Source organism: Mya arenaria, chromosome 7 (genome assembly GCF_026914265.1).
Source record: "Mya arenaria isolate MELC-2E11 chromosome 7, ASM2691426v1".
In the NCBI taxonomy this organism is placed as follows: Eukaryota; Metazoa; Mollusca; class Bivalvia; order Myida; family Myidae; genus Mya; species Mya arenaria.
The window spans coordinates 64622534-64646808 of record NC_069128.1 but is presented as its reverse complement, the minus strand read 5'-3'; the positions used below and the strand labels follow the sequence as shown (position 1 = coordinate 64646808).

The window sequence follows — 24275 nt, the reverse complement described above, 5'->3', positions numbered from 1 at the left end:
TTTCCGATGAATATGCTATGAAATTTGCAGTCCTCCCGTTTCGACTGGTCATTGTTTCGGGATTCATTACAAACAAATATGAAAATTTACCATTACTAAGTTGTCTCTTAAGGTTAAGTGTCAAAAGAAAGATATATATAATGTGTCCCCCTAATGCCATAACATATGGATGGCCTTAATGCCTTAAAAATAATATTATATATACACTGGTCTCCATAAACCCTTCGACATATATACCTGTCCCCTTAAAACCTGCAACATACTTACAAATTATTAAGGCGACCGCAAATAACGTATATTTTTTGTTTATTAATTGTGTACAAGCCTAAAGGTTGTACACATAATAAATGATCATTGCAGTATTATATTATTAACAAAAAAGCAATATGAAGTATAAAACAAAAAATATACAATGTCTCCTTAATGCCGCAAAATATATACGGTCTCCTTAATGCCCTAAGTAGATATATATAATATATATATTAGCTGCGCCTCTGCGTTTTATACCCTATAACGCATATATATATATATATTCATTTGACATAAGAAAACGTTAATGTTTTGCTTTAGTTGTTAGGTTAACTACCAGTAATTGTAATGCCAACGTCACCGAAACATGCGCCAAGGGACGTTAGTTTCAGGGGTGCGTAATTTGTTTAGTTTAATTTAATTTTATGCAAAATGTATTGTCGATATTCATGATAGTTTTTTGAAAAAAAATAGCTTTAATTCGATATAATGCTTTTTCTGCATTTTATTCTAGTAATTTGGCGATACTTACCGTACCTATGTGACAATACTTTTTCCGCTTGATGCATGTTCAATTTGAAATATTTTGAGAACCTATGTACATCAATTATTTCCCTCTCAATAAGAGTCCAAGAAATTAATACTTTGAGTGGAAAATCAGAAACGGAAGAAACATTTATGTTTTGTTTGTATTGTTCATTATAGACATATAGTGCACAGTATTTTCTTTTTCGTTTTTATCATCTAAATGAGTGCGTGTAGAGCAAGTCAAATATTATATGATGGTGTCAACCCTCTAAACACTGCCTAAGTTTAGGGTATGCCTACTGAATACGGCTTAAAATTGGATAAACGTACTGAAAACTTAAGTGTTTGTTGTTCGCGTACTGTGTACCGATCCCATTTGCATATTGAATACTGCTATATACGCCCCTTAATATCACGTACCAAAAGAGGGGCGACACCGTCATATATATTCGCCTCTGCATTTTTGCGGACTATTATTGGTACAATTCACTCACTAAGTTTTGTACATTTTTGTTGACGCTCTACGATGTGATAATGTATTTTCGTTGTACAGGCTACTTACTTTAATAATGCTTTGTACTGCGTGTTTCTAGCCCCCCCCCCCCCCCAAAAAAAAAAAGAAAAGAAAAAAGAGTAAGATAAATTAAAATAAATATAATACCCCCATCACTGAACGCGATCCGTGAACAAGGACGCAAGGCTTACTATTATAATGGTGAACTTAGATTTGTTGACACGAGCACTGATCAACTTAAACAGAATGAGCGTGTGTATAAAACTGCACGCAGAGTTTTACCTGCTAATGGTATACACCACAATGAACATGATAATGCTAAGCAGAATAGTGATGACACTAATACAGACATGAATACTCAGTCGCAACAAGTGCCAATCAACCTAAACACTGACATTATATAGGATAGCGGCCGAAGCCCGGATAACAGCGATTTACGTATAGTTGTATTTATTTGATACAATTATACTTGTTTACTTGTCCGCTATTTGTATTTGAATTTGAATTTTGAATTTGTATACGTAAGCTATTGAATTCGATGAATTTGATCACGGGTCATGTTGGCCTATTTCAAATGTATATTGTGTGTTATATTTCCTTGAATAAAATTTCTTCTTCTATGGAATATAGACGGCCTATCTAATACAATTTTTGACAATAATGTATGCAATTTTCTTAACAGCTCAGATATATTTGCATTTTTAGAAACATGGTTAGAGTCAGAAGATAATTTACCTCAATTGTTCAAAAATTATAAATACTATTTTAGTAAGGCAATAAGGAAACATAATGTAGGTAGAGCAATGTCGGGTATTGTTGTTTATTTTAAGCAAAATATTGCAAAATATGTCACACGTTTACATGATTATTGTGAGTTTGCCATTTTCTTAAAAATAGACAAATGTTTATTTAACAAGGATGATGATATAACTATATGTTTTGCATATTTACCTCCAGAGCAGTCCACTTATTATGAAGGTAAAATAAGCAAGGAATTGATATGTTAGAACAAACCCTGTTTGATTAAAATATTGACTTTAATAATAATTTAATTCTTGCTGGAGATTTTAATGCAAGAACATCAACATTGCCAGATACACTGTTATTTAATTTACACATTAATATATTAGAACCTTACGAACACATATTGAACGATTCTCATATTCCTGAGAGAACTACAATGGACACTAAAACGAACCCTTTTGGGCTCAAGCTTATTGAATTGTGTAAAATGTCTAGTTTGAGGATAATAAACGGCAGACTGGGATGTGATAAATTGAAAGGCGAATACACATATATTAGTCAAAACGGGTGTAGTGTAATCGATTATGTTATTTGTTCAGACGATATATTAAACATGATAACTGATTTTGAAATATGTGAAGAAAGTAACTCTGATCAAATGCCACTATGTTTCACTCTCAGATGTAAAATAGCTATAACGAACAATAATGAAGAGGATGTAAATACATATAGATATGCATTTAATGAAAGCAACATACCGGAATATAGGAATAATATAAAGGAATATTTTACAGAGGAATATATAAAATACTATATTGAGGAAATTAAAGATGGCTCTAAAAGCATTTCAACTGTAATTAATGAACTAAATGCTGATCTTGTGAAATGTGGAAAAGTCTGTAAAAGGGTATTTATTAAACGAAATAACTCACAGCCTTCATGGTTTAATAAGGAATGTATATCATTGAAATTTTACAGAAATAGAGCATTAAGGAATTTAAGAAGAGATCATAATGACATAAATTTACAAACATATATAGAAGCCAAACATGAATTTAGAAATTGTTGTGAGCAAAAGAAAATGGAGCATAATACTAGAGAATTAAATGAACTTATGTCGTCATGTGGTGATCAGAAGCTTTTTTGGGCAAAACTTAAGCGTATGACGACCAAATCGGCGCCTGATAACCCTATATCAATTAAAGAATGGGAGGAACACTTTGAAAAGCTGTTTGAATCAGATACTACAACTGACAACTTGCCTGAAGCAAATGAATTTGAATTTAGCAATGATATCACAGAGGCATTGTTTAACGATGGAATTACTGAGGAAGAGATCTTGAAGGCAGTAAAAAACCTTAAACATGGTAAAAGTGGTGGCAATGATTCATTAACTCCTGAATTTTATATAAATTCAATTGAAATACTTCTACCAATTATATATAATTTGTTTAACCAGGTTTTTGATAATGGAAGTTTTCCAGATCAGTGGTGTGAATCTATCATTGTTCCAATATACAAAATAGGAGACCCATCATCTCCTGGTAATTATAGAGGGATATCATTACTTAATGTATTAGGCAAAATTTATACAAGTATAATAAATCGAAGGCTGACATTCTTCGCTAATATTTTTGACAAAATTAAGGAACCCCAGGCCGGTTTTAGACAGGGTTACAGTACAGTTGACAATGCCTTTATTTTACAAGGATTGATTGAAAAACAACTCAGCAAAAAGGGGGGTAAGCTGTACGTAGCATATATAGATTTTTTGAAGGCTTTCGATCTTGTTAGTAGGCCAAAATTGTTTGAAATTCTTGCTGTTAATGGTGTTTATGGGAAGCTTTATAGATCACTACAGGCTATGTACTCAAAAGTAATAGCTAGAGTTAGAGCTAATAAAAATACACTCTCTAATGAATTTGAATGTCCAACTGGTTTAAAACAGGGGTGTTTATGTTCGCCCATATTATTTGTATTTTTCGTCAATGAGTTCATTAAACAAGTTGAAAGCAGTGAGCTGAAAGGCATACAGCTTTTTCCAAACCTACGTGAAATTTTGTGCTTGTTTTTTGCCGACGATTTGGCTTTAACATCTGATACAGTGGTTGGTCTACAGCGATTAATAAATAAATTACATGAGTTTACAAATGAATTTAGCCTGACTGAAAATACAAAGAAAACAAAGGTTGTTGTATATAAAAATGGAGGCAAATTATTTAAAAGTGAAAAGTGGTTTTATAATAATGAACGCCTAGATGTTCTAAAAGGATTCCAATATGTTGGAGTATTCCTCTCCCAGCAACTTTCTTTTCAAAAAATGGCCAGTGAACAAGCAATAACTGCAAAAAGAGTGCTAATGACATTATTATCAAAATTATATAAGTTTGGTCAATTGAACCAAAACACATATTTCAAATTATTTGATACAAAAATTGCACCAATATTATCATATGGATCGGAATTATGGGGTATTGAAAAATATAAGACTATTGAAGCCGTCCTAATATATGCATGTAAAAGGTACATGTGTGTTCCACATAAAACAACACACATTGCAGTTTTGAGTGATTGTGGGCGCTATTTATATTGGAACTTCCAAATATGTTCTGAAGTACTGGCTAAAAATACTCAATATGACAAAAGATAGATATGTCCGGCTGGTCTATGATATGCTGAAATATATGGATGAAAGAGGCCATGAGAATTGGGTGACTAAAGTTAAAAATCTTTTGAATTCAACAGGGTATAGTTATATTTGGGGAGACCAATGTGTACAAAATGAATCATTATTTTTGAAGGATATTATACAACGATTAAAGGACCAATATCTACAGGAATGGTCAAGGGTTTATCTGAATCTCATAAGTTAAGTCTCTATAAGCATCTGAATACAGATTATAACCATGCAAACTATTTGAATTGTGTGAAGATAAGGAAATTTAGAAGTGCATTGGCAAAAATAAGATGTTCATCTCACAAATTAGAAGTTGAATCTGGCAGATATCGAAATGTTCTTTATCAAAATAGACTGTGTAAATTATGTAATTTAGATATTGAAACAGAGTTCCATTTCATAATCAAATGTAGTTTTTATGATGACTTGAGAAGCAATTATATTCCAAGTAAATTTTTCACAAACCCAAATATTCATAAATTTTATGGTTTAATGAACTCTGCATCAAAGAATACCATAACTAATTTAGCAAAGTATGTTTTCTATGCAAGCAAAGTAAGAGATGAAATGCTCAGTAATATTACATAGGCACATTACTCTCCATGTATTATTCTGTTTTCATTTTTTTAGTTAATATTGTTTGGGGGTCTACACAAGGAGATAATCTGTGTTAGCGGTCAAAAATATTGACATTATTTTTGTTACATAGTAGAAATATTAAAAGTAATTTCATTATGTGTACCATTTTACTCTTTTGTATGTTATACAATTTATTTGAATTCCTATGTTCACCATTCACCACTATGTATGTATGTATATTATTGTGTACATAATGTTGTTCTGGGCCGGTGGCCTATATCAATGAAATAAAAAATGAAATGAAAATACCCCCATCACAATAGACGAAAACAATGAAGACCGCACTACGTCCTTGTAATTTCGACAAAACGCAGAGAGGACGCGGTCAAATTCTTCAAAAATGCTTTACTCAAGTTCATTACTCATCCTTACTGCGTCCCTGCCGGCATTCACTGTGTCTCAAACGTTCCAAGTACGTTTTATTTGTGCGCATCTTCACCGGCACATCACATTCAATGCGTTCTTAATACGAACGCACCACGTCCAATTAGTTCTCTGTACGTTCTTACTACGACCAGGAAGATTGCACCACGCGCTTACCAAGTGCTTGTCATGTCCTCATTATGTTCTTATGATTTGAATTTATTTGTAAATGTGATCGAGATGGAATTGCAGTGTTCTATTTATAAAAGGCATATTGTTCAATCATATCAAGTGCTGGTATAAATTAACGTTATAGGGGAGTAGAGTCCCGTATTTATACATGATTACTGTTCAGAACCTGACAGGACGTCGTAAGAACCTGATACAAACGTGTCACTGAGACGTGTTAAGCACCGAAATAACGTATTTACAACCGAATGAGGTTTTCTACAACGTTGAACGAACGTACCATAGTCGTAGTGAAAGCGTGGAAAGGATGTGGTGAGAACCCCATCGACGTAGCAAGAACGCAATGACAACCTAGAGGCAACGCGATGAGAACACCATTCAATATTTACCGTCTAGTACCACGCTTGCACTACGTCAATCAAGATCCTACTAGTTTTTAGTTACACCGTCAGTAGGTCCATGCCGCCGTTCATACGTTCCTATTAAGTTCTGACTACGCCCCGATATGACCACGTCATAACTATGTTCAAAGTCTGTCACGTCCAAAAAGACCATACAACGTCCTTATCGATATCTACTGCGTTCCTTCTACGTTGACCAAGTTCTGAATGCGTCCTGCCAGATTTTTGAGGACGTATAAGTGGTAACGTTGCCAAGTCTGATGGGGGCATAGGATATAAGGAGGAGTTTTAACAATTCATATCTTTCACATGGTTGTCCGCTCCAGCCGAAACTAGACAAACACTAAATACAAAAATATAAGAATCCAACTTTTATTCTTCACGAGTATTAATCTTATATACGATATTCCAACGTTCATGTGAATGAAATCGGTACGAATGGGTACTATAAATATGCTATCAAACAAATTTTGTTACACCCACAACATTTCATTTTTTCTATCCTCGGAGTGAAACGTGTATAAAACATTTAACTAAACCAGTTGTTGTATTTTACTGTTGTCTCATATCTAGCAACTTTACAATAATATAAGGTTTTATTAATTCAGATTCCCTACTATTTAAATTTGGACACTATGTGGGTATGGGTGAAACAAAGTTACTTAACATCCATCTATATGAGTATATCTCGCCTCTAACATGAATGACGCAACGCCATTGGTCACGCAATGACCCAAAAATGTTTCCAAATTGGGTCACTAATTTTATATGGTACCCAAAATGACGTATATTTTCCGATTCCGATGAAGAAATGAAACATTTAAACATGTCAACAGGTTGTCGACGTGATAATTACGTTACGTGGTTAGTAGGTGGCCCGATATGGGATATACGGGGCGCAGGAAACCATATTCGGGTTCGAGCTTCGCTCTCACCTGATATGGTTTCCTTTGCCCCATATATCTCACATCCGGACACCTACTAAGTAACCCGTAACTTATAATATAGTAAACATACAAACAATATTTATCTGACCACAACGAAATAACATTTTAAAACAAATGTAAAATTGCCCTAAATGACATGAACAAAGATAAAACACATGTAACTGATATACCTTACATGCATGGTCAAGAATGGCTGGAAAAAGATACTAAATTTTCTAATAAAAAAGGGAAGTGCAGGTGGTGTTTATGTGACCAATTATATCAAACAAGAGCAGAGCCTACAAGTGCTGGACAAAAGTCGAAGGTTGAGCTAAAATCTATTTCTCTGGTAAATATTAATGTATCTGGTAAAGTATGGATGTCACTTTTGAACACCATAATTTTCACCACTATTTTCTAAAAAAATAAATATATTTTTAAGTTACAATTACAACACTTAAGACATTTTCTGAATATAATTAAACCCACAAATGGCTAACCAGCTCCATGTTTGTTGACAAGAAATAATATATCAATATGAATATATGATTTCAATATAATGACAAATTTTGATACATTCCAGGCTCAAGAAACATATTCCAATACAATTTATTAGTAAACAAATAATGGACGATTAGTTAGTTCCTTATTCCTTATTCCTTATTCCTTTTTCGAATAAGGAATAGGGAACTGGTTCCTTATTCCTTATTCAAAATAAATAATTGTAGATATGCATAAAATCACTTCTTTGTGATATTTTCATCACAATTAAACAACTTTGTGAATAAAATAATGCACGATAATAGAAAAAAATCGAATAAGGAATAAGGAACTAGTTCCCTATTCCTTATTCAAACTCGAATAAGGAATAAAAACTTTTTAAGTAATACATTTTTTTTCCAATAACTATGCAGAAGTGGTCTACATAAAAAGTTTACAGAAATGGATTGTCTATTCAAGAAGGTTTTAGTGCTTCAAGTGCTTTAAAAACGTTCCAAAAACCGAATAAGTAACAGAATTTCAATTTCAAAGTGCTTAATTTGCTAGTTTTTTGAAGAAATATCAAAAATTAATCTTTTTAAACAACTTGAATAAATGCATTTACTTATTTCAAGGGATGGAGAGTTTCAATGTCTTTATAACGCACACTAAGTCGAATAAGGAATAAGGAACTAGTTCCCTATTCCTTATTCAAACTCGAATAAGGAACAGAAACGGTGAATTTTCAACTTTTTAATTAAGAAATATTTTGATCAATTAACTATGCAGAAGTGGTCTACATAAAAAAGTTTAAAGAAATGCATTGTCTCTTTAAGAAAGTTTAAGTACTTTAAGTGCTTTAAAAACGTACCAAACTCCGATTAAGGAACAGAAATCTGGAAAACTTCAAAATGTTAAGTTACTCGTTTTATCACTTTTCGACAAAATAACTGTGCAGAAGTGGTCTATATAAAAAGTTTAAAGAAATGCATTGTCTATTCAAGAGAGTTTTAGTACTTAAAGTGCTTGAAAAACGTACCAAACTCCGAACAAGGAACAACAATCTTGAAAACGTCAAAAAATTAACTTACTCGTTTTATCACTTTTCGACAAAATAACTATACAGAAGTTGTCTATATAAAAAGTTTACAGAAATGCATTGTCTATTCAAGAGAGTTTTAGTGCTTAAAGTGCTTAAAAACGGTCCAAAATCCGAATAAGGAACAGAATTTACGAACAAATACGGAATTTCAAAGTGCTTCATATGCTATGTTTTTGACGAAATATCAATTGCACATTGATCTTATCAAATAGTTTGAATAAATGCGTTGTCTTATTGAGCAGGATGGAGTGTTCCAAGTACTTTATAACGCACACTAAGTCGAATAAGGAATAAGGAACTAGTTCCCTATTCCTTATTCAAACTCGAATAAGGAACAGAAACGGTGAATTTTCAACTTTTTAATTAAGACATATTTTGATCAATTAACTATGCAGAAGTGGTCTACATAAAAAGTTTACAGAAATGCATTGTCTCTTTTAGAAAGTTTTAGTACTTAAAGTGCTTTAAAAATGTACCAAACTCCGAATAAGGAACAGAAATCTGGAAAACTGCAAAATGTTAACTTACTCGTTTGATCACTTTTCGACAAACTAACTGTGCAGAAGTGGTCTATTTAAAAAGTTTAATGGAATTTATTGTCTATTTTATAGAGTTTTAGTACTTAAAGTGCTTAAGAAACGCTCCAAATTCCGAATAAGGAACATTTATCGATTAACCGATCAATATCGTTGTAAGATTTTGGGAAATCATCACGAAATTAGGTCAGAATTGTGACATCATCCGATTCTGGTACCTAGTTAGTAGATAATTTCAATAGAGATAACCAGGAACAGGGACCTCTGGAGAGCTGAGACGAAGCCGAGGCTTCAGGCCAGAAGCAAGCTTTCTATAGTTTAAGGTAAAACGCCACTTTCTTAAACGAATATACGGGTTATGAAGATAATTTAATGGAAGGTTATTGTCCCAAATAACCTTTGTAATTTGGTATATTAAAGCTGCACTCTCACAGATTTACCGTTTTTACAACTTTTTATTTTTTGTCTTGAAAAGAGCAAATTTTTGCGTAGGTATCTGCAAACCAATGATATAAGATTGCTGACAAAAAATCAGATTGTAGATTTTCATATTTCCGTTCGAAAATTAATGTTTTATGGCTTAAACCGTTACTAAGGTAAGAATGGGCTTCGTTGTGTTTTATGAGTATTGATATTATGTACTTATTCAAATAATAGTTTTTGTGTAACACTATTGATATGTTATGTATTTTTTTTATTAAGAAAACATACTTCATTGAAATGTGAAAGGATGGTACTTGAGATGCATAATTTCACGTGTTGTTGCTCATTAAGTTTCAAATCAAACTCAAACTAAACACTTAAAATTAAGACACAAGAAATTAAGGACTGATTCGTTGAAAACTTTCAAATATTACTCGTAAACCCCTCATTGGCTACAACAATTTACCGGGTTACCATAAAGAACACTAAACAGTCACTTTCTTACAAATAATTGGTAAAAAATTACATAACTTTCAGTTTGCAGAAAACTTCCTGATGCACCAAGGATTTGTGTTCAGTTGGTCGGCGGAGCAAATGCGACAAGTTCGAAAATCTTTGGCACTGTTTATTCTTTTAAAAGCAGGTAAGTCTAAATGCAAACACAGTTAGTAGTCACTGCATCAAACGTGTTGGTTTGACTTTGAAATCTTTAAAAAGTGCAATTTATTGTAACCCTTTTCGTGATGTATTTTACAGTATTACAATGTTAATTCGACATTAAATTGTTTCGGCTGGTATAAAAAAATCTAAACTTTTAACATTTTAATAAGGGATATTAAAATTAACACATGATGGGTATTTTTTGGTAAATTTCAATGTTTATTAAATAATTGTCTTGCTTAAGAGAGACGACAAAATGGCGACCATGTAGATGGACGATTGGAGGGAGATGATAAACAGAGACAACAGAAGGAAGGTGACAGAGAGAGGGGACAGAAGGATGATGACGGAGAGCGGGAACAGAAGGATGATGACGGAGAGCGGGAACAGAATGAAGATGCCGATGAGAGGAAACAGGAGGGATATGATGCAGAGATACGAGAAAAGGGTGCTGATACACAAAGGCGAAAGGCGGGTGATGATGATGTGGATGTTAAACAAATGAAAGGCAAAAAAACAAATGCACGGGAGGTAGGTGAACCAAAAGCAAGGTAGCTTTAAAAAATACAAAATAATACCAAAAACACCAAGAAACTTTAAACTATAACAAAATTTAGACAATTTATTTTGTAATATTAAATAACACATCTGTTTAATGGTGTTTGATTGTATTGATTCGCAGATAAAGAATGCCGCAATTTATATGTCCTATTTCTTGTGTTTTCTCTTAGTAAATTACTTACTCGTCCGAGGTTTTTGACATGTTATTGGTGCCCTTTTCCGAAAAAAGATTTCATTTTTCTATGGGCTGAATAAATAGACACACCGCGCTTGTCCAACTTTTTTGTAAATAAGATGTGAATTATGATTTGTTATGGAATATATTCTTTTCAGTTGAACAGTCGTCAAAGTCGAGACAAGCCAACCCGCTATCTTCTCAAAAGAAGAAAAACGGTATGTAATGATCGATGCAACCAGATAAATAATAAAATATATCATGATATTAAGCACGATTTTCCATTGGAAATATATATATTGTGAAGATTTCTTAAAACGAAGCAATTAAAAAGGATAACTGTAAAAATAACTTGACTAGTATGGCCCCAAACAAATTATAATCACACCAGATCACTGTTACTTCTAACGGACCCTAAAGAGTCCTACTTCTTCATTGCCATCTTTTTATATTTCTGTGGAAACTCAGACCACAGATAGATGACCTCTTATTTGTATCTCCTCATGTGAATTATTCCAAACTGCAGACTTTGACCAGGCCATAACTAATGAAGTGAATTAATTTTACCCAATAAGCATGTGTACTGCTGAAGAATAATAACCATTCCATACATTATTGCAGATTCATCTCCCTTTCATTTGATTTTTAATTTCCATTCAACTTCTTAATCAAGTACAATTGTTATAGGGATTTAATTTTATTGTACGTATTTTTATCGATATATATATATAAGTATAAGTGTATATATAAGTTTAATATATATATATATATATATATATATATATATATATATATATAACTTATGGAACAAATAGAAACTTAATAAGGAACTTATTCCATACTAAACATTCGTTCAAGTAAGCTCAAATTTATGGCGGCGCCTGGAAAACAACATGTATAGTTTTACTATAACTGTATTACATTAGGATAGTTGATCACCTTATTACAGTTTATGATGATTTTGTTTTAATATAAATACGCATTGCTATGTTTTTTAGATATTGAATCCATTTTAAAAATTATTTTATTATGTCTGTCTGTGCGTCTGTTTGTGCGTCTGTCTGTATGTATGACTGTATGTGCGTCTGTACGTTATCTGTACGAGCCGGGCTCTCTGTGCGCCTGTAAGTATGCCTGTATGTCTATATACATGTATGTCTGTCTGTATGTATGTATGTATATCTGTCTTGATTAAAATTTCCATGTGTCAGTACTGAAACTGCCCATTTCGCCCCCTCACAAAACACTTACTGTACATTGCTATAGATCGATTTAGAGCGAGCCTTTTTTGCTGACTCCTACAGCAATTTTGTACTTGTATTTATTGATTTTCTTTTCAAGCGACTAAAAAGAAATGCTGTTGAAGAAAAGCTTTCATCATGAAATATATTCTGCACAATTTTGGGATATCAAAATATAAAACTTATGGTGATTTTATGTCTTAAATGGTAATCTTTTGAAGAAGCCTTTGATGCCACGTCATGGTTATGTAATTGGTGAATAAGTCGTACCAACATGTTCACTTTTTCGTTATTATGCATCGCCGTTTTGTGTCACTTAATGTTAATTGCTTTATGATGTAGGGTGTGATTGATCTGATCACAAAATAAATTGGTTCTTATTTTTTATAGCGTCCGGTATACTGGTCCACTTCAATAGGGCTTCTTATCCAGTAGAAACTGGTAAATGGTATATGCAAAATGTAGTTTAATATTACACAAAATGTATTTGAATGTTGGAACGAATTAACAGTGGCATTGAACAAACTGATTGGATTCATATTGGCCTATGATCACACCTAACTATTTTTAATGGAACCATAAATGTGTATTTGTGTGTGTTTTATATTCTTTTTAATGTTGGCAGAGTTACTTCAGATTTAGATGTACCTCAGGTTGTTTTAACTATTTCTTATGCACCGATTTTGTATTTTTGTTAAAATAAATAAAACAAATATAAAAGATAGCTTTACAGAATAGTATGACTTTGATATATCGTAAATTAATGTTTCGGGTGCTACAAATTCATGTATTATTAAATTGAATTTATTGTTATCGGAAAACACGCAAAACACATATTTGTAAAGATATGTTTTGATGTAGTTTGCCATTCTATCCTCAAGATATAATGTGCTTTTATTTAGATAATTTTAAGTCTTAGTTATTTGCCTGTTTTAATAATTATTTGCCATTGCCAGAAAATACGGAAATACGCCGTAGGAGAATGTATTAAAGTCTAACAAAGGAACATGACTAAAAATATACTATATCATTTTTTATGTTGTCTGTTTCCACTATTATAGGTTATAACTGATATTTAGTTTTAACCTGTATTTTAAGGTCATTGTGATTTGCATTTACCATTAAAAGGAATGAGTATTCTGTTAAAGCATTCCATCTTACTACTTTTAAAATATATCTATATACAAAGTTAACTCTATAAATGACAGTGGCTCATGTGAATAAGATACTACCATGATGCTATTTTGAGTGTTTAAACATACAAAAGATCAATTTCATAGTGATTTGCTAAAGCGATGTTAATGTTTATTGTGTGTGTTTTTTTTCTTTAGACTTTAACTTTGTTATTTAGAATTGTTGAATGATGTATTAAACAATTCAGCCGTGTATTCTAGTTTATTTTGATATACTTCTTACTTCTTACTATGTTATATTAGTTATATATTTTCTGATTACATTTGTGTTTTCTCTTCTCAAAGTATTACAACGTTTGTGTCATATAACTTGCTAATTGTTTTAATCCTTACACATTTTTTACTGAATGAAAACTTTAAATTATTTCATTATCAGTGTGCTAGAGATTTTCGGGAAAGTAAAATATCAAACATCTGATAGAAACAATGCATAATTCATTTCGTTCCATTCAATACGTTAGAAACCATCACCCCATCCCAGGTGAAGTATATCTAAAACATCAACACGCTTTGTTGTATAATTTTTGGATTGGATCTTCTTAGCTGATTTATATTTCACTTCTTGTATATAACATTAAAGGTATCGAAAACATCATTCTCGTGTTTATATCCCATATTTGAGTTATTAGATGCACTATAATTAGTTTACTTTACGCCATTATATATCAGCAGAGTAATCACAACATTAATGATATTTCTAATATGCTTTCTTTCAGTGTTTTGAAATGTTTCATATATGACATGTATATGGTATTATTAAGACATCAAACTTTTGTGTGAACTTATAAAATAAATATAGTGATAAGTTATTTTGCTTCAACTTTTTACATTCCTTCAGTTCATTAATTAAAAAGGCAAGGCATATGAAAATGGCAATTAAATCTTAAATATTCTAATTTCGAAAAGGGATACGGTAGAACTAAACTTAAGACCAATAAATGTACTTCTAGTTTGGAAAGAACACGAGACTATTCTTCAACTATTACTTTTTGGTAATTTCGCTGCCTGTTTGATCAATAATTGCATTACATTTTTCAATGAGAAATAGTGACGAATTATATCATGTAAAAGAACGCATGTATAAATTAGAATTTGCTCATTTCAGATGTTTTCCTATTCAAAATCACATTTCACCAGATATTTAATCGAAAGACTTCTAGATTTGCGTTCATATAATTTCCCAGTTAGGAATTATAGGAGAGCATCGAAACATGTTATAGTAAACTGTCCTGTGTTACACTAGAGGCAATATATTAATTTAATTACAACAGCGCCAATCTTCGCAAAATATGCCCTTCTAATGGCACAATGTTTGGTGATAAGTACGTGGAGTTTGGTGCTTAGTGCATAATGCACAAGTTAGGGAGAGGATACTTTTAAACAGTTTTTTGCAATTCAATGTTCATAACTCTTGATTGGCGAAAACGGCATGACTGTTTCCACCCATTACTTTAAAGCTGCACTCTCACAGATTGAACGTTTTGACAACTTTTTTATAATTTGTCTTGGAACAAGCCAATTTTTGCGAAAATCCATGGAAACCAGTTATATAAGACTGCTGACAAAACATTATATCGCAGATTTTTATATTAAGTTCAAAAACTGATGTTTTTTGCATTTTTCTTAAACCGTTAGTAACGGTTTAAGCCATAAAACATTAATTTTCGAACGGAAATATGAAAATCTACAATCTGATTTTTTGTCAGCAATCTTATATCATTGGTTTGCAGATACCTACGCAAAAATTTGCTCTTTTCAAGACAAAAAATAAAAAGTTGTGAAAACGGTAAATCTGTGAGAGTGCAGCTTTAATATACCAAATTACAAAGGTTATTTGGGACAATAACCTTCCATTAAATTATCTTCATAACCCGTATATTCGTTTTAGAAAGTGGCGTTTTACCTTAAACTATAGAAAGCTTGCTTCTGGCCTGAAGCCTCAGTCCTTCGTCTCAGCTCTCCAGAGGTCCCTGTTCCTGGTTATCTCTATTGAAATTATCTACTAACTAGGTACCAGAATCGGATGATGTCACAATTCTGACCTAATTTCGTGATGATTTCCCAAAAGCTTACAACGATATTGATCGGTTAATCGATAAATGTTCCTTATTCGGAATTTGGAGCGTTTCTAAAGCACTTTAAGCACTAAAACTCTCTGAAATAGACTATACAATCCATAAAACTTTTTAAATAGACCACTTCTGCACAGTTAGTTTGTCGAAAAGTGATAAAACGAGTAAGTTAACATTTTGAAGTTTTCCAGATTTCTGTTCCTTATTCGGAGTTTGGTACATTTTTAAAACACTTAAAGTACTAAAACTTTCTTACAGAGACAATGCATTTCTGTAAACTTTTTATGTAGACCACTTCTGCATAGTTAATTGATCAAAATATGTCTTAATTAAAAAGTTGAAAATTCACCGTTTCTGTTCCTTATTCGAGTTTGAATAAGGAATAGGGAACTAGTTCCTTATTCCTTATTCGACTTAGTGTGCGTTATAAAGTACTTGGAACACTCCATCCTGCTCAAAAAGACAACGCATCTATTCAAACTATTTTATAAGATCAATGTGCAATTGATATTTCGTCAAAAAAAAGCACATGAAGCCCTTTGAAATTCAGTATTATTTCGTAAATTCTGTTCCTTATTCGGATTTTGGAGCGTTTTTAAAGCACTTTAAGCACTAAAACTCTCTTGAATAGACAATGCATTTCTTTAAACTTTTTATATAGACCACTTCTGCATAGTTATTTTGTCGAAAAGTGATAAAACGAGTAAGTTAACATTTTGAAGTTTTCAAGTTTTCTGTTCCTTATTCGGAGTTTGGTACGTTTTTCAAGCACTTTAAGTACTAAAACTCTCTTGAATAGACAATGCATTTCTTTAAACTTTTTATATAGACCACTTCTGCACAGTTATTTTGTCGAAAAGTGATAAAACGAGTAACTTAACATTTTGAAGTTTTCCAGATTTCTGTTCCTTAATCGGAGTTTGGTACGTTTTTAAAGCACTTAAAGTACTTAAACTTTCTTAAAGAGACAATGCATTTCTTTAAACTTTTTTATGTAGACCACTTCTGCATAGTTAATTGATCAAAATATTTCTTAATTAAAAAGTTGAAAATTCACCGTTTCTGTTCCTTATTCGAGTTTGAATAAGGAATAGGGAACTAGTTCCTTATTCCTTATTCGACTTAGTGTGCGTTATAAAGACATTGAAACTCTCCATCCCTTGAAATAAGTAAATGCATTTATTCAAGTTGTTTAAAAAGATTAATTTTTGATATTTCTTCAAAAAACTAGCAAATTAAGCACTTTGAAATTGAAATTCTGTTACTTATTCGGTTTTTGGAACGTTTTTAAAGCACTTGAAGCACTAAAACCTTCTTGAATAGACAATCCATTTCTGTAAACTTTTTATGTAGACCACTTCTGCATAGTTATTGGAAAAAAAATGTATTACTTAAAAAGTTTTTATTCCTTATTCGAGTTTGAATAAGGAATAGGGAACTAGTTCCTTATTCCTTATTCGATTTTTTTCTATTATCGTGCATTATTTTATTCACAAAGTTGTTTAATTGTGATGAAAATATCACAAAGAAGTGATTTTATGCATATCTACAATTATTTATTTTGAATTAGGAATAAGGAACCATTTCCCTATTCCTTATTCGAAAAAGGAATAAGGAATAAGGAACTAACTTATCGTCCATAAACAAATAAGGTTGCTACAACTGTAGTGCCTTAACAAACCAACAGTGAATTTGCATTAAAGCGATGTCACAGAAATACAATTTTAAGTTTTCGGCAAGATATATCAAAAGTACCCAATCAGATATGACTTTTATTTTAAGGTAGCACACCCCTAATGAAAACCTCCACTTGAAGCTCTTCAATTTTAATGCTTTAGCCTTTGTTGTTAAGCACAGGACTACACATCTTTTAAGGGTTTCAAGGCAGTGGTTCATATCCAGCCAGAAGCAAAAATATTTATTTGTATTTTTCTTCTTCTTTGTTTTCATTATCTAACATCTTTTACAGAAATTAATATTGTAGTTTCATAAAAAAGCAATTAAATACATTTCTACACAAAAATATTAGCTTTTATAAAGATTTTATAACTTGCAGGCACGGCTGAAGTAGGTGGTTGGGAATTACAAACCTTTTTTTTAAATGAGACAGTAAAACATATTGATTTTTTGGCATAATGTTCCCAAAAGATTCAAGATAATTGATAAAGAACAGGTCATGAGTATTTCTAGACTTTGTTGATTTTGCTTTTAAACGTCGATGTTCTATTTTACACGGTCAAAACAGTATGATAAAATTGAAATACCATATGGCTATTTCAGTATAGTATTATTATGATTGTTGGGGTGATGTGATCAATAATGCATAATTTCTGAAATCAAATATATTTCTTGCCACTCTGATACCAAATTATTACCAAAATGTTGAAAAATAAATGAAATAAAAGATTTTTCTTGTCTCTTGTGTGATGTCGTTTTTATCGACAATTCTGAAATGGGGGTAGGGTAATTGAAATTTTATTAAAATTGTTATTTGACGGTAATTTTTTTTTATTTTATTTTTTAAATCCAGGAAATGATACACATTAAGAAATTATCAAGCTGATCATAGTTTGAAATGGTGCCCATTAGGGGTGTGCTACCTTAGTGTAGATTTACACATTATTATATCACTTTTAAATATCTGGTAATAATCAGACATGAAAGAAGTATTTTTTGTTTAGCGGAAGAAATTGCTTTGGGGGTTTTCTATATAGATACATAGGAAGGTTATTAAAACAAAATACACTCCGTTAGTCTATTTTTCATCTTTAGGTGAACAATTAAGCAAAATACTTTGAAAATGTTTTCTTTAGTTTACAATAACACAAATTGACTTCTCAAGACATCTTTAGATTAAGTAGAAATTATACAATTGGGCATTTTTAATACAAACATCATTCTAGTATTGGGCATTGCATGTGTATCTAAATTGTAGAATAACTCCAATCTCAAACAAGAGGGCCATGATGGCCCTAGATCGCTCACCTGTGTCACGTAACAGAATAGAATGTGACGTAATACGTTATATTTAAGATATAATTAAGATTTAATTAAATGGATATGTGTCTACATACTGTATGTTTAGTAATGTAGGGCATATTTGATTGACATTTGAATATGAAAATGGTTGACAGCCGACCTGGTACTAATGTACAAAATGGTCATGTTAATTACAAAAACGTGTATTCCTTGGGTTGTAAAGCTGTCATATTCAGACCACAAATTAGTATAAGAGAAATGATTTTGGATGTAAAAGGACAGTTGGCTTAGACAAGGCAAGCAACGCGGCCTTGGGTCCTTAATGGACGGCAGTTAGGATGTGAGATTACCTTAAATGTCATGCTGTATTGTATACTGTTTATTATACTTAGAAAGATCGTGGAACAATAAAGACTTAGAACACTTGAACAGTTGTTGGTTGGTTACTGAACGAACTATCACGAAAGTTAAGTGAGCGTTGGCGTTACGTGACACCTGTAAAACGATCTAAACAGTTGTGTTAACAAGGTTTTTCCATATTTGGGCTCTGTGACCTAATTTTTGACCACAGATGACCCATTTTCGAACTTGACTTAAAAATTATCAAAACAACCTTTCTGACAAATTTCCAGGATATTTGGGTTGAAAATGTTACATTGTACCTCTACAGTGTTAACAAGGTTTTTCCATATTTGGGCTCTGTGACTATATTTTTGACCCCAGATGACCCATATTCAAAAATTAAGCTAGAAATCATCGAAACAACCTTTCTGACAAAGTTCCATGATATATGGACTGAAAAAGTAGCCTTTAGAGTAGTCAATCATGCCTATCCAGCACACAACGCACACAGTGACCCCTTCTTATTCTATATAAATGATGCAATCGGGTACGAAGTCAATTTTCGAGCTCAGTCAAGCGCGACGTGATCTCTCCGCTTATGACATATGATATGGTTGTGGATGTGGGACCATTGTTTATCATTCATATTAACTGTTGTTTCTACATGTAGGCGATCGATATGTATGTTAACCCGTGGCATTTCGGTATTCTTTTTTCACTCATGTTTAGTCTAATTTGAATGATTTTTGATTCCGCGTTAATGTCAACACACTTCCAACAGCATTACTATATAATGTAAAGCATCAAATTAACACATTTGGGCTTTAAGTACAACAACCTTTCCACAGCAGAAATATATTCCGCGCAGATTTTAGACGGAATCAATCGTATACTATTATCATTGTGGCAAACACCAGTATTTCCCGCGTTTAATGATTGGTCAATGGTGGTATAACATACCATTTTGATTGGTGTATATGTCTATAACGACTTACTAGACTGATTGCAGAAAATATGTATATAGAACCTGTTTCAAGTAACGGTGACTCATTTGTGAGCTAACAGGAGACCGACCAACATGTACTCTACACGATGTCAAGATTGTCATCGTGACTTTTCGAGAAAAGATGTGATGCTAAGACATCGAAGAAACATACACGGGGAAATTATTAAATCGTACCCGAAGGGGAGTAAAGCGCATCCGCCGCCACCGCCGCCAACATCACCGCCGCCGCCGCCGCCAACATCACCGCCGCCGCCGCCTCCACCATCACCGCCGCCGCTGCCGCCGCCTCCGCCGCCGCCGCCGCCATCATCGATGCCGCAGGGAGCACCTCATAGAGCGCATTCGGGATCACCGGATGTATACCTAGGAGCGTCAAAAGCATTACAGCAGCCAGGAGATAATACGATTGTACCGAATATGGCGTTTCAACATCCATTTACTATGATGATTTCGGGACCCACAGGTATTTATCTTCATATATATTTGGTATTGATATGTACTGATATGCATGGGTTTTAGTACTGAAAAGTTGAATTTATACCACATCCCTGTTTTATTTCAGCATGTGGGAAGACAACATTTGTAAAAACTTTGCTGCAACATCATAACACTTGGATGAAGCCTAGTGTGCAGAGAATAGTTTGGCTTTACATGGGATGTCAACCGCTGTATTCAATCATCCAAAGGATTGTGCTACCGAGAGTGGAATTTGTTCAAGGAATTCCGGCGGACCTGGAAGATGATGACTTTTTTTATCCCAGAATCAACAATTTACTCATTTTGGACGACCTGTTTTCTGAAGCTGGCAAAGATAAACGTATAACAGATCTTTTTACGGAGGATTCCCATCATAGATCGTTATCAGTGATTTCCATCAATCAGAACTTGTTTGGTAACAAGGACCCGACACAGAGAAGAAATTGTCATTATTTGGTACTATTTAATAATCCTGTAGACCGCCAATTGGTGATGACTTTGGCTCGTCAAATGTACCCCGGGCAAACGGAAAAGTTTATGATATCGTTTACAGAAGCCATAAAATTCCCGTACTGATATCTCTTGGTAGATTTGAAGCCATTTACGCACGAGGACCAAAGATTAAAATGTGACATTTTCTTGGCTGAACAGGACAGAACAGATCAAAACGTGAGTCACGTGACCCCAGAAGAGGGTATAAATGTAGATAGAACACCCGTACCTTATCATTCTTCAATCGGAGTTCAAACAGATCACATCGCAGAAACATCGGATAACAAAAATACGATGGCTGAAAAGGGGCAAAATTGTGATGAATGTGGAGCACTATTTGATACTACGCACGACGTGCAACGACACGTCAAAAGTGGTTGGTGTCCAGAAAGCAGGGAACCGCCCGCAAAAAGACCCAGGACTGAAGAAGATAGCGAAAACGAACCGAAAGAGGATATAGAAGAAAACGATGGTTTTATACATCTATGGGAAATTGCTCAAAAACAAAACAAAGATAAATTTAACAAGGTATACGATCAGTACATCGATGACGGACATAATGAAGAAGATTCGTATGAAATGGCTTCGGAACGTACACAGTCGTTTAAAGGAAAACTTTTCTTTGAAAATTATGAGCGTCTTTTGGAAATGTACTTGCTGCCGTTGCTGACAAATGCGTCCCATAAAATTAAAGTGGAGCAAATCGAGAAACTACGACAAAGCGGCGTTAGTTTGCCTTCTGTTGTAAAAAGAGTCCTTCGGAAATATAAGCACGAGTTTCAAGACTTATTCGAGCAATCGGATGACAGCGGAGACGAGAGTGACGACGAAAGTAGTGATAGCGATGAACAATAAATATATAAACTTGAAACATATAACTTCATTTGTACATAGGGTTTGGACGGATGCAGTCATGGCTCCTTGGGAGGAGTATTTAAAGACTATCTACTACGATCCGTCACATGCTGCCAGTTTTGCGGGAACTCAAAAACTGTTCAAAGTGTTGCAACGAGAAGGCAAATACAAACTTGGAATGCACAGAATTCGGAAATTTTTGCATGACCAAGAATCGTACAGTCTTCACAAACCCGTGCGACGGCGCTTTCAACGAAATCATGTTATTAGCGCGGGAAAAGACGATGTGTGGATGGCCGATCTCATCGATATGGTCAAGTTTGAAAAATGGAACGACGCCTACAAGTACATTTTGCTGGTGATTGACACATTCTCCAAGTACGTGTGGTTACGCCCTTTACGACGGAAAACGGGTCGGGAAGTCGCAGATGCATTTGCAGACATATTTGAACAGTCTGGTCGAGATCCAGCAAAACAAATTACGGATAAAGGTACATTTTAATTCAAATATATATGTGTATTTAAGTTAATATAAAAAACATTTGTTCGTTTAAACTGCGTAAATAGTTCATATTTAAATGGTGTTTATTCAAATACTAATAATTCGCTTTAACCATTTTCAGGACAAGAGTTTAAAGCAAAACTTGTTCAGGACCACATGCGCAAGTTCGACGTGCATTACTTTCCAACACAGAACGAAACCAAGGCTTCTACGTCGGAGCGAGCTATTTTGACCATCAAACAGAAACTGCACCGCTACTTTACTGACAAAGACAATTACAATTATCTTCCCGTATTGCAAGACATCGCCGATAGTTACAACAATACCTATCATAGAACCATTACTATGCGACCCGCCGACGTCAAAAACAATAACAGGAAGAAGTGAGAATAGCTACATACTTTGCACAAAACCCCAAAGGGAAGCAATCATCGCCGAAACTGAAGCCGTTTAAATTAAAAGTCGGAAACTACGTACGCATCAGTCATCTGAAAACCGCGTTTACTCGAGCTTACGATCAGACGTATTCAGGAGAGGTATTTCGCGTACATACACGGTACCACAGAGGCATACTACCAATCTACAGACTACAAGATCTGCAGGACGATGATATTAAAGGAACGTTTTATGAAAGTGAGTTACAGAAAGTACACGTGGATACAGATCAGACGTGGAAAGTGGAAAAAGTGTTAAAACGCCGAGGAAAAGGACGTACTAAAAAATATTTTGTGAAGTGGAAGTATTACCCTAAAACGTTTAATAGCTGGATAAATGCTAGTGACATTGAATAATGCCGGTTCAGTTACTGTAACTGTCTTGTGTCATTAGCATTGAATATAAACATGTGTCATTTTAACAATTAAGTTCGTATAGCTCCATGTTGGTTGTACTATACAATTATGAAATAACTGTAAAAGTCATACAAGGCAATGCAGTGTGTGTACTAACATTTTGTAAATAAGCTGTATGATATCGTACTTTTAATGTATGTAAAATATCAATATTGTCAAAACTTTATTTAGGAGTATTTGTGTATACCGTTTTAAGTGTTTGTAAATAAAAAAATGTAAACCTCATATTGGTTATATTTTTTATTTATTAACTTTTGAAACCTCAATCAGTAAACTGTCTTTTTGCTAAGACGACTTGCATTTTACCAGTGCATATTTATTTTATTATCTGAATAGTACCGACCAATAAAATATTCACTAAAATTGAAAGAAGTTTGGGTTTTGCTTTATTAAACGTTCATTTAGTTTTCTTAAAAGAGCCTTTCATTATGCGAAACAGAACAAATAGTTTCAAATTATAGAACACCAATGTGCTTTTGAACTGGATAAATATACCTTTTTACTGCACGTGAGTTATACAATGACCTTAGTATCTAATGACTGAAATACAATTAAACCACACATTAACAACCAAACGAACGTTTGAATTAAATTAATGAAGCATTAGGTAATCAATGTAGATCACATTTCATTAAATGTTTGGATGGACACGTAATTGCACGCTTACAAGATTAATATGTATAATCACATTTCGCTTTTTAAGTTTCAATATCACAAAACCATTCAAATTTTGCGCCATTTTAAAGCCCTAAAGTAACTGGTTAAAGTATAATATTGGCCTAGTTTTATTCAACCAAGCACGTTCAATATATATGACTCAGTCGCACAACTATGCGATTTTATCATATCGGCTATCAATAACATAGTTTAAATAAGTTTACCTGTATTCCGACTATAACATGTTGGCAAAAGGCCGGTGAAATTGGGGAATATTAGAAATAAAATCATGGGATGTTCTGTGTTAATAATGATAAACTGAACAACAAATTATCTTAAAATTATCTGTTGATTTGCGTAAAAGATTGAAGTGATTTTGACAATTTTAAGACACACAATATTGTCCTCTTAATACGGATATGTAGGAATAATTGGGAGCGT

At 33.2% G+C, this 24275-nt stretch overlaps 1 protein-coding gene across 1 annotated transcript; it reads left to right on the top strand.

Moving 5' to 3' along the window:
• The first annotated feature begins 21882 nt into the window (after positions 1-21882).
• Positions 21883-22713, top strand: LOC128241339 (uncharacterized). The gene is made up of 2 exons (XM_052958269.1): positions 21883-22315; positions 22448-22713. Exons 1-2 carry the CDS (start codon positions 21883-21885, stop codon positions 22711-22713), a joined length of 699 nt encoding a protein of 232 aa, XP_052814229.1.
• The last annotated feature ends 1562 nt before the right edge of the window (positions 22714-24275 follow it).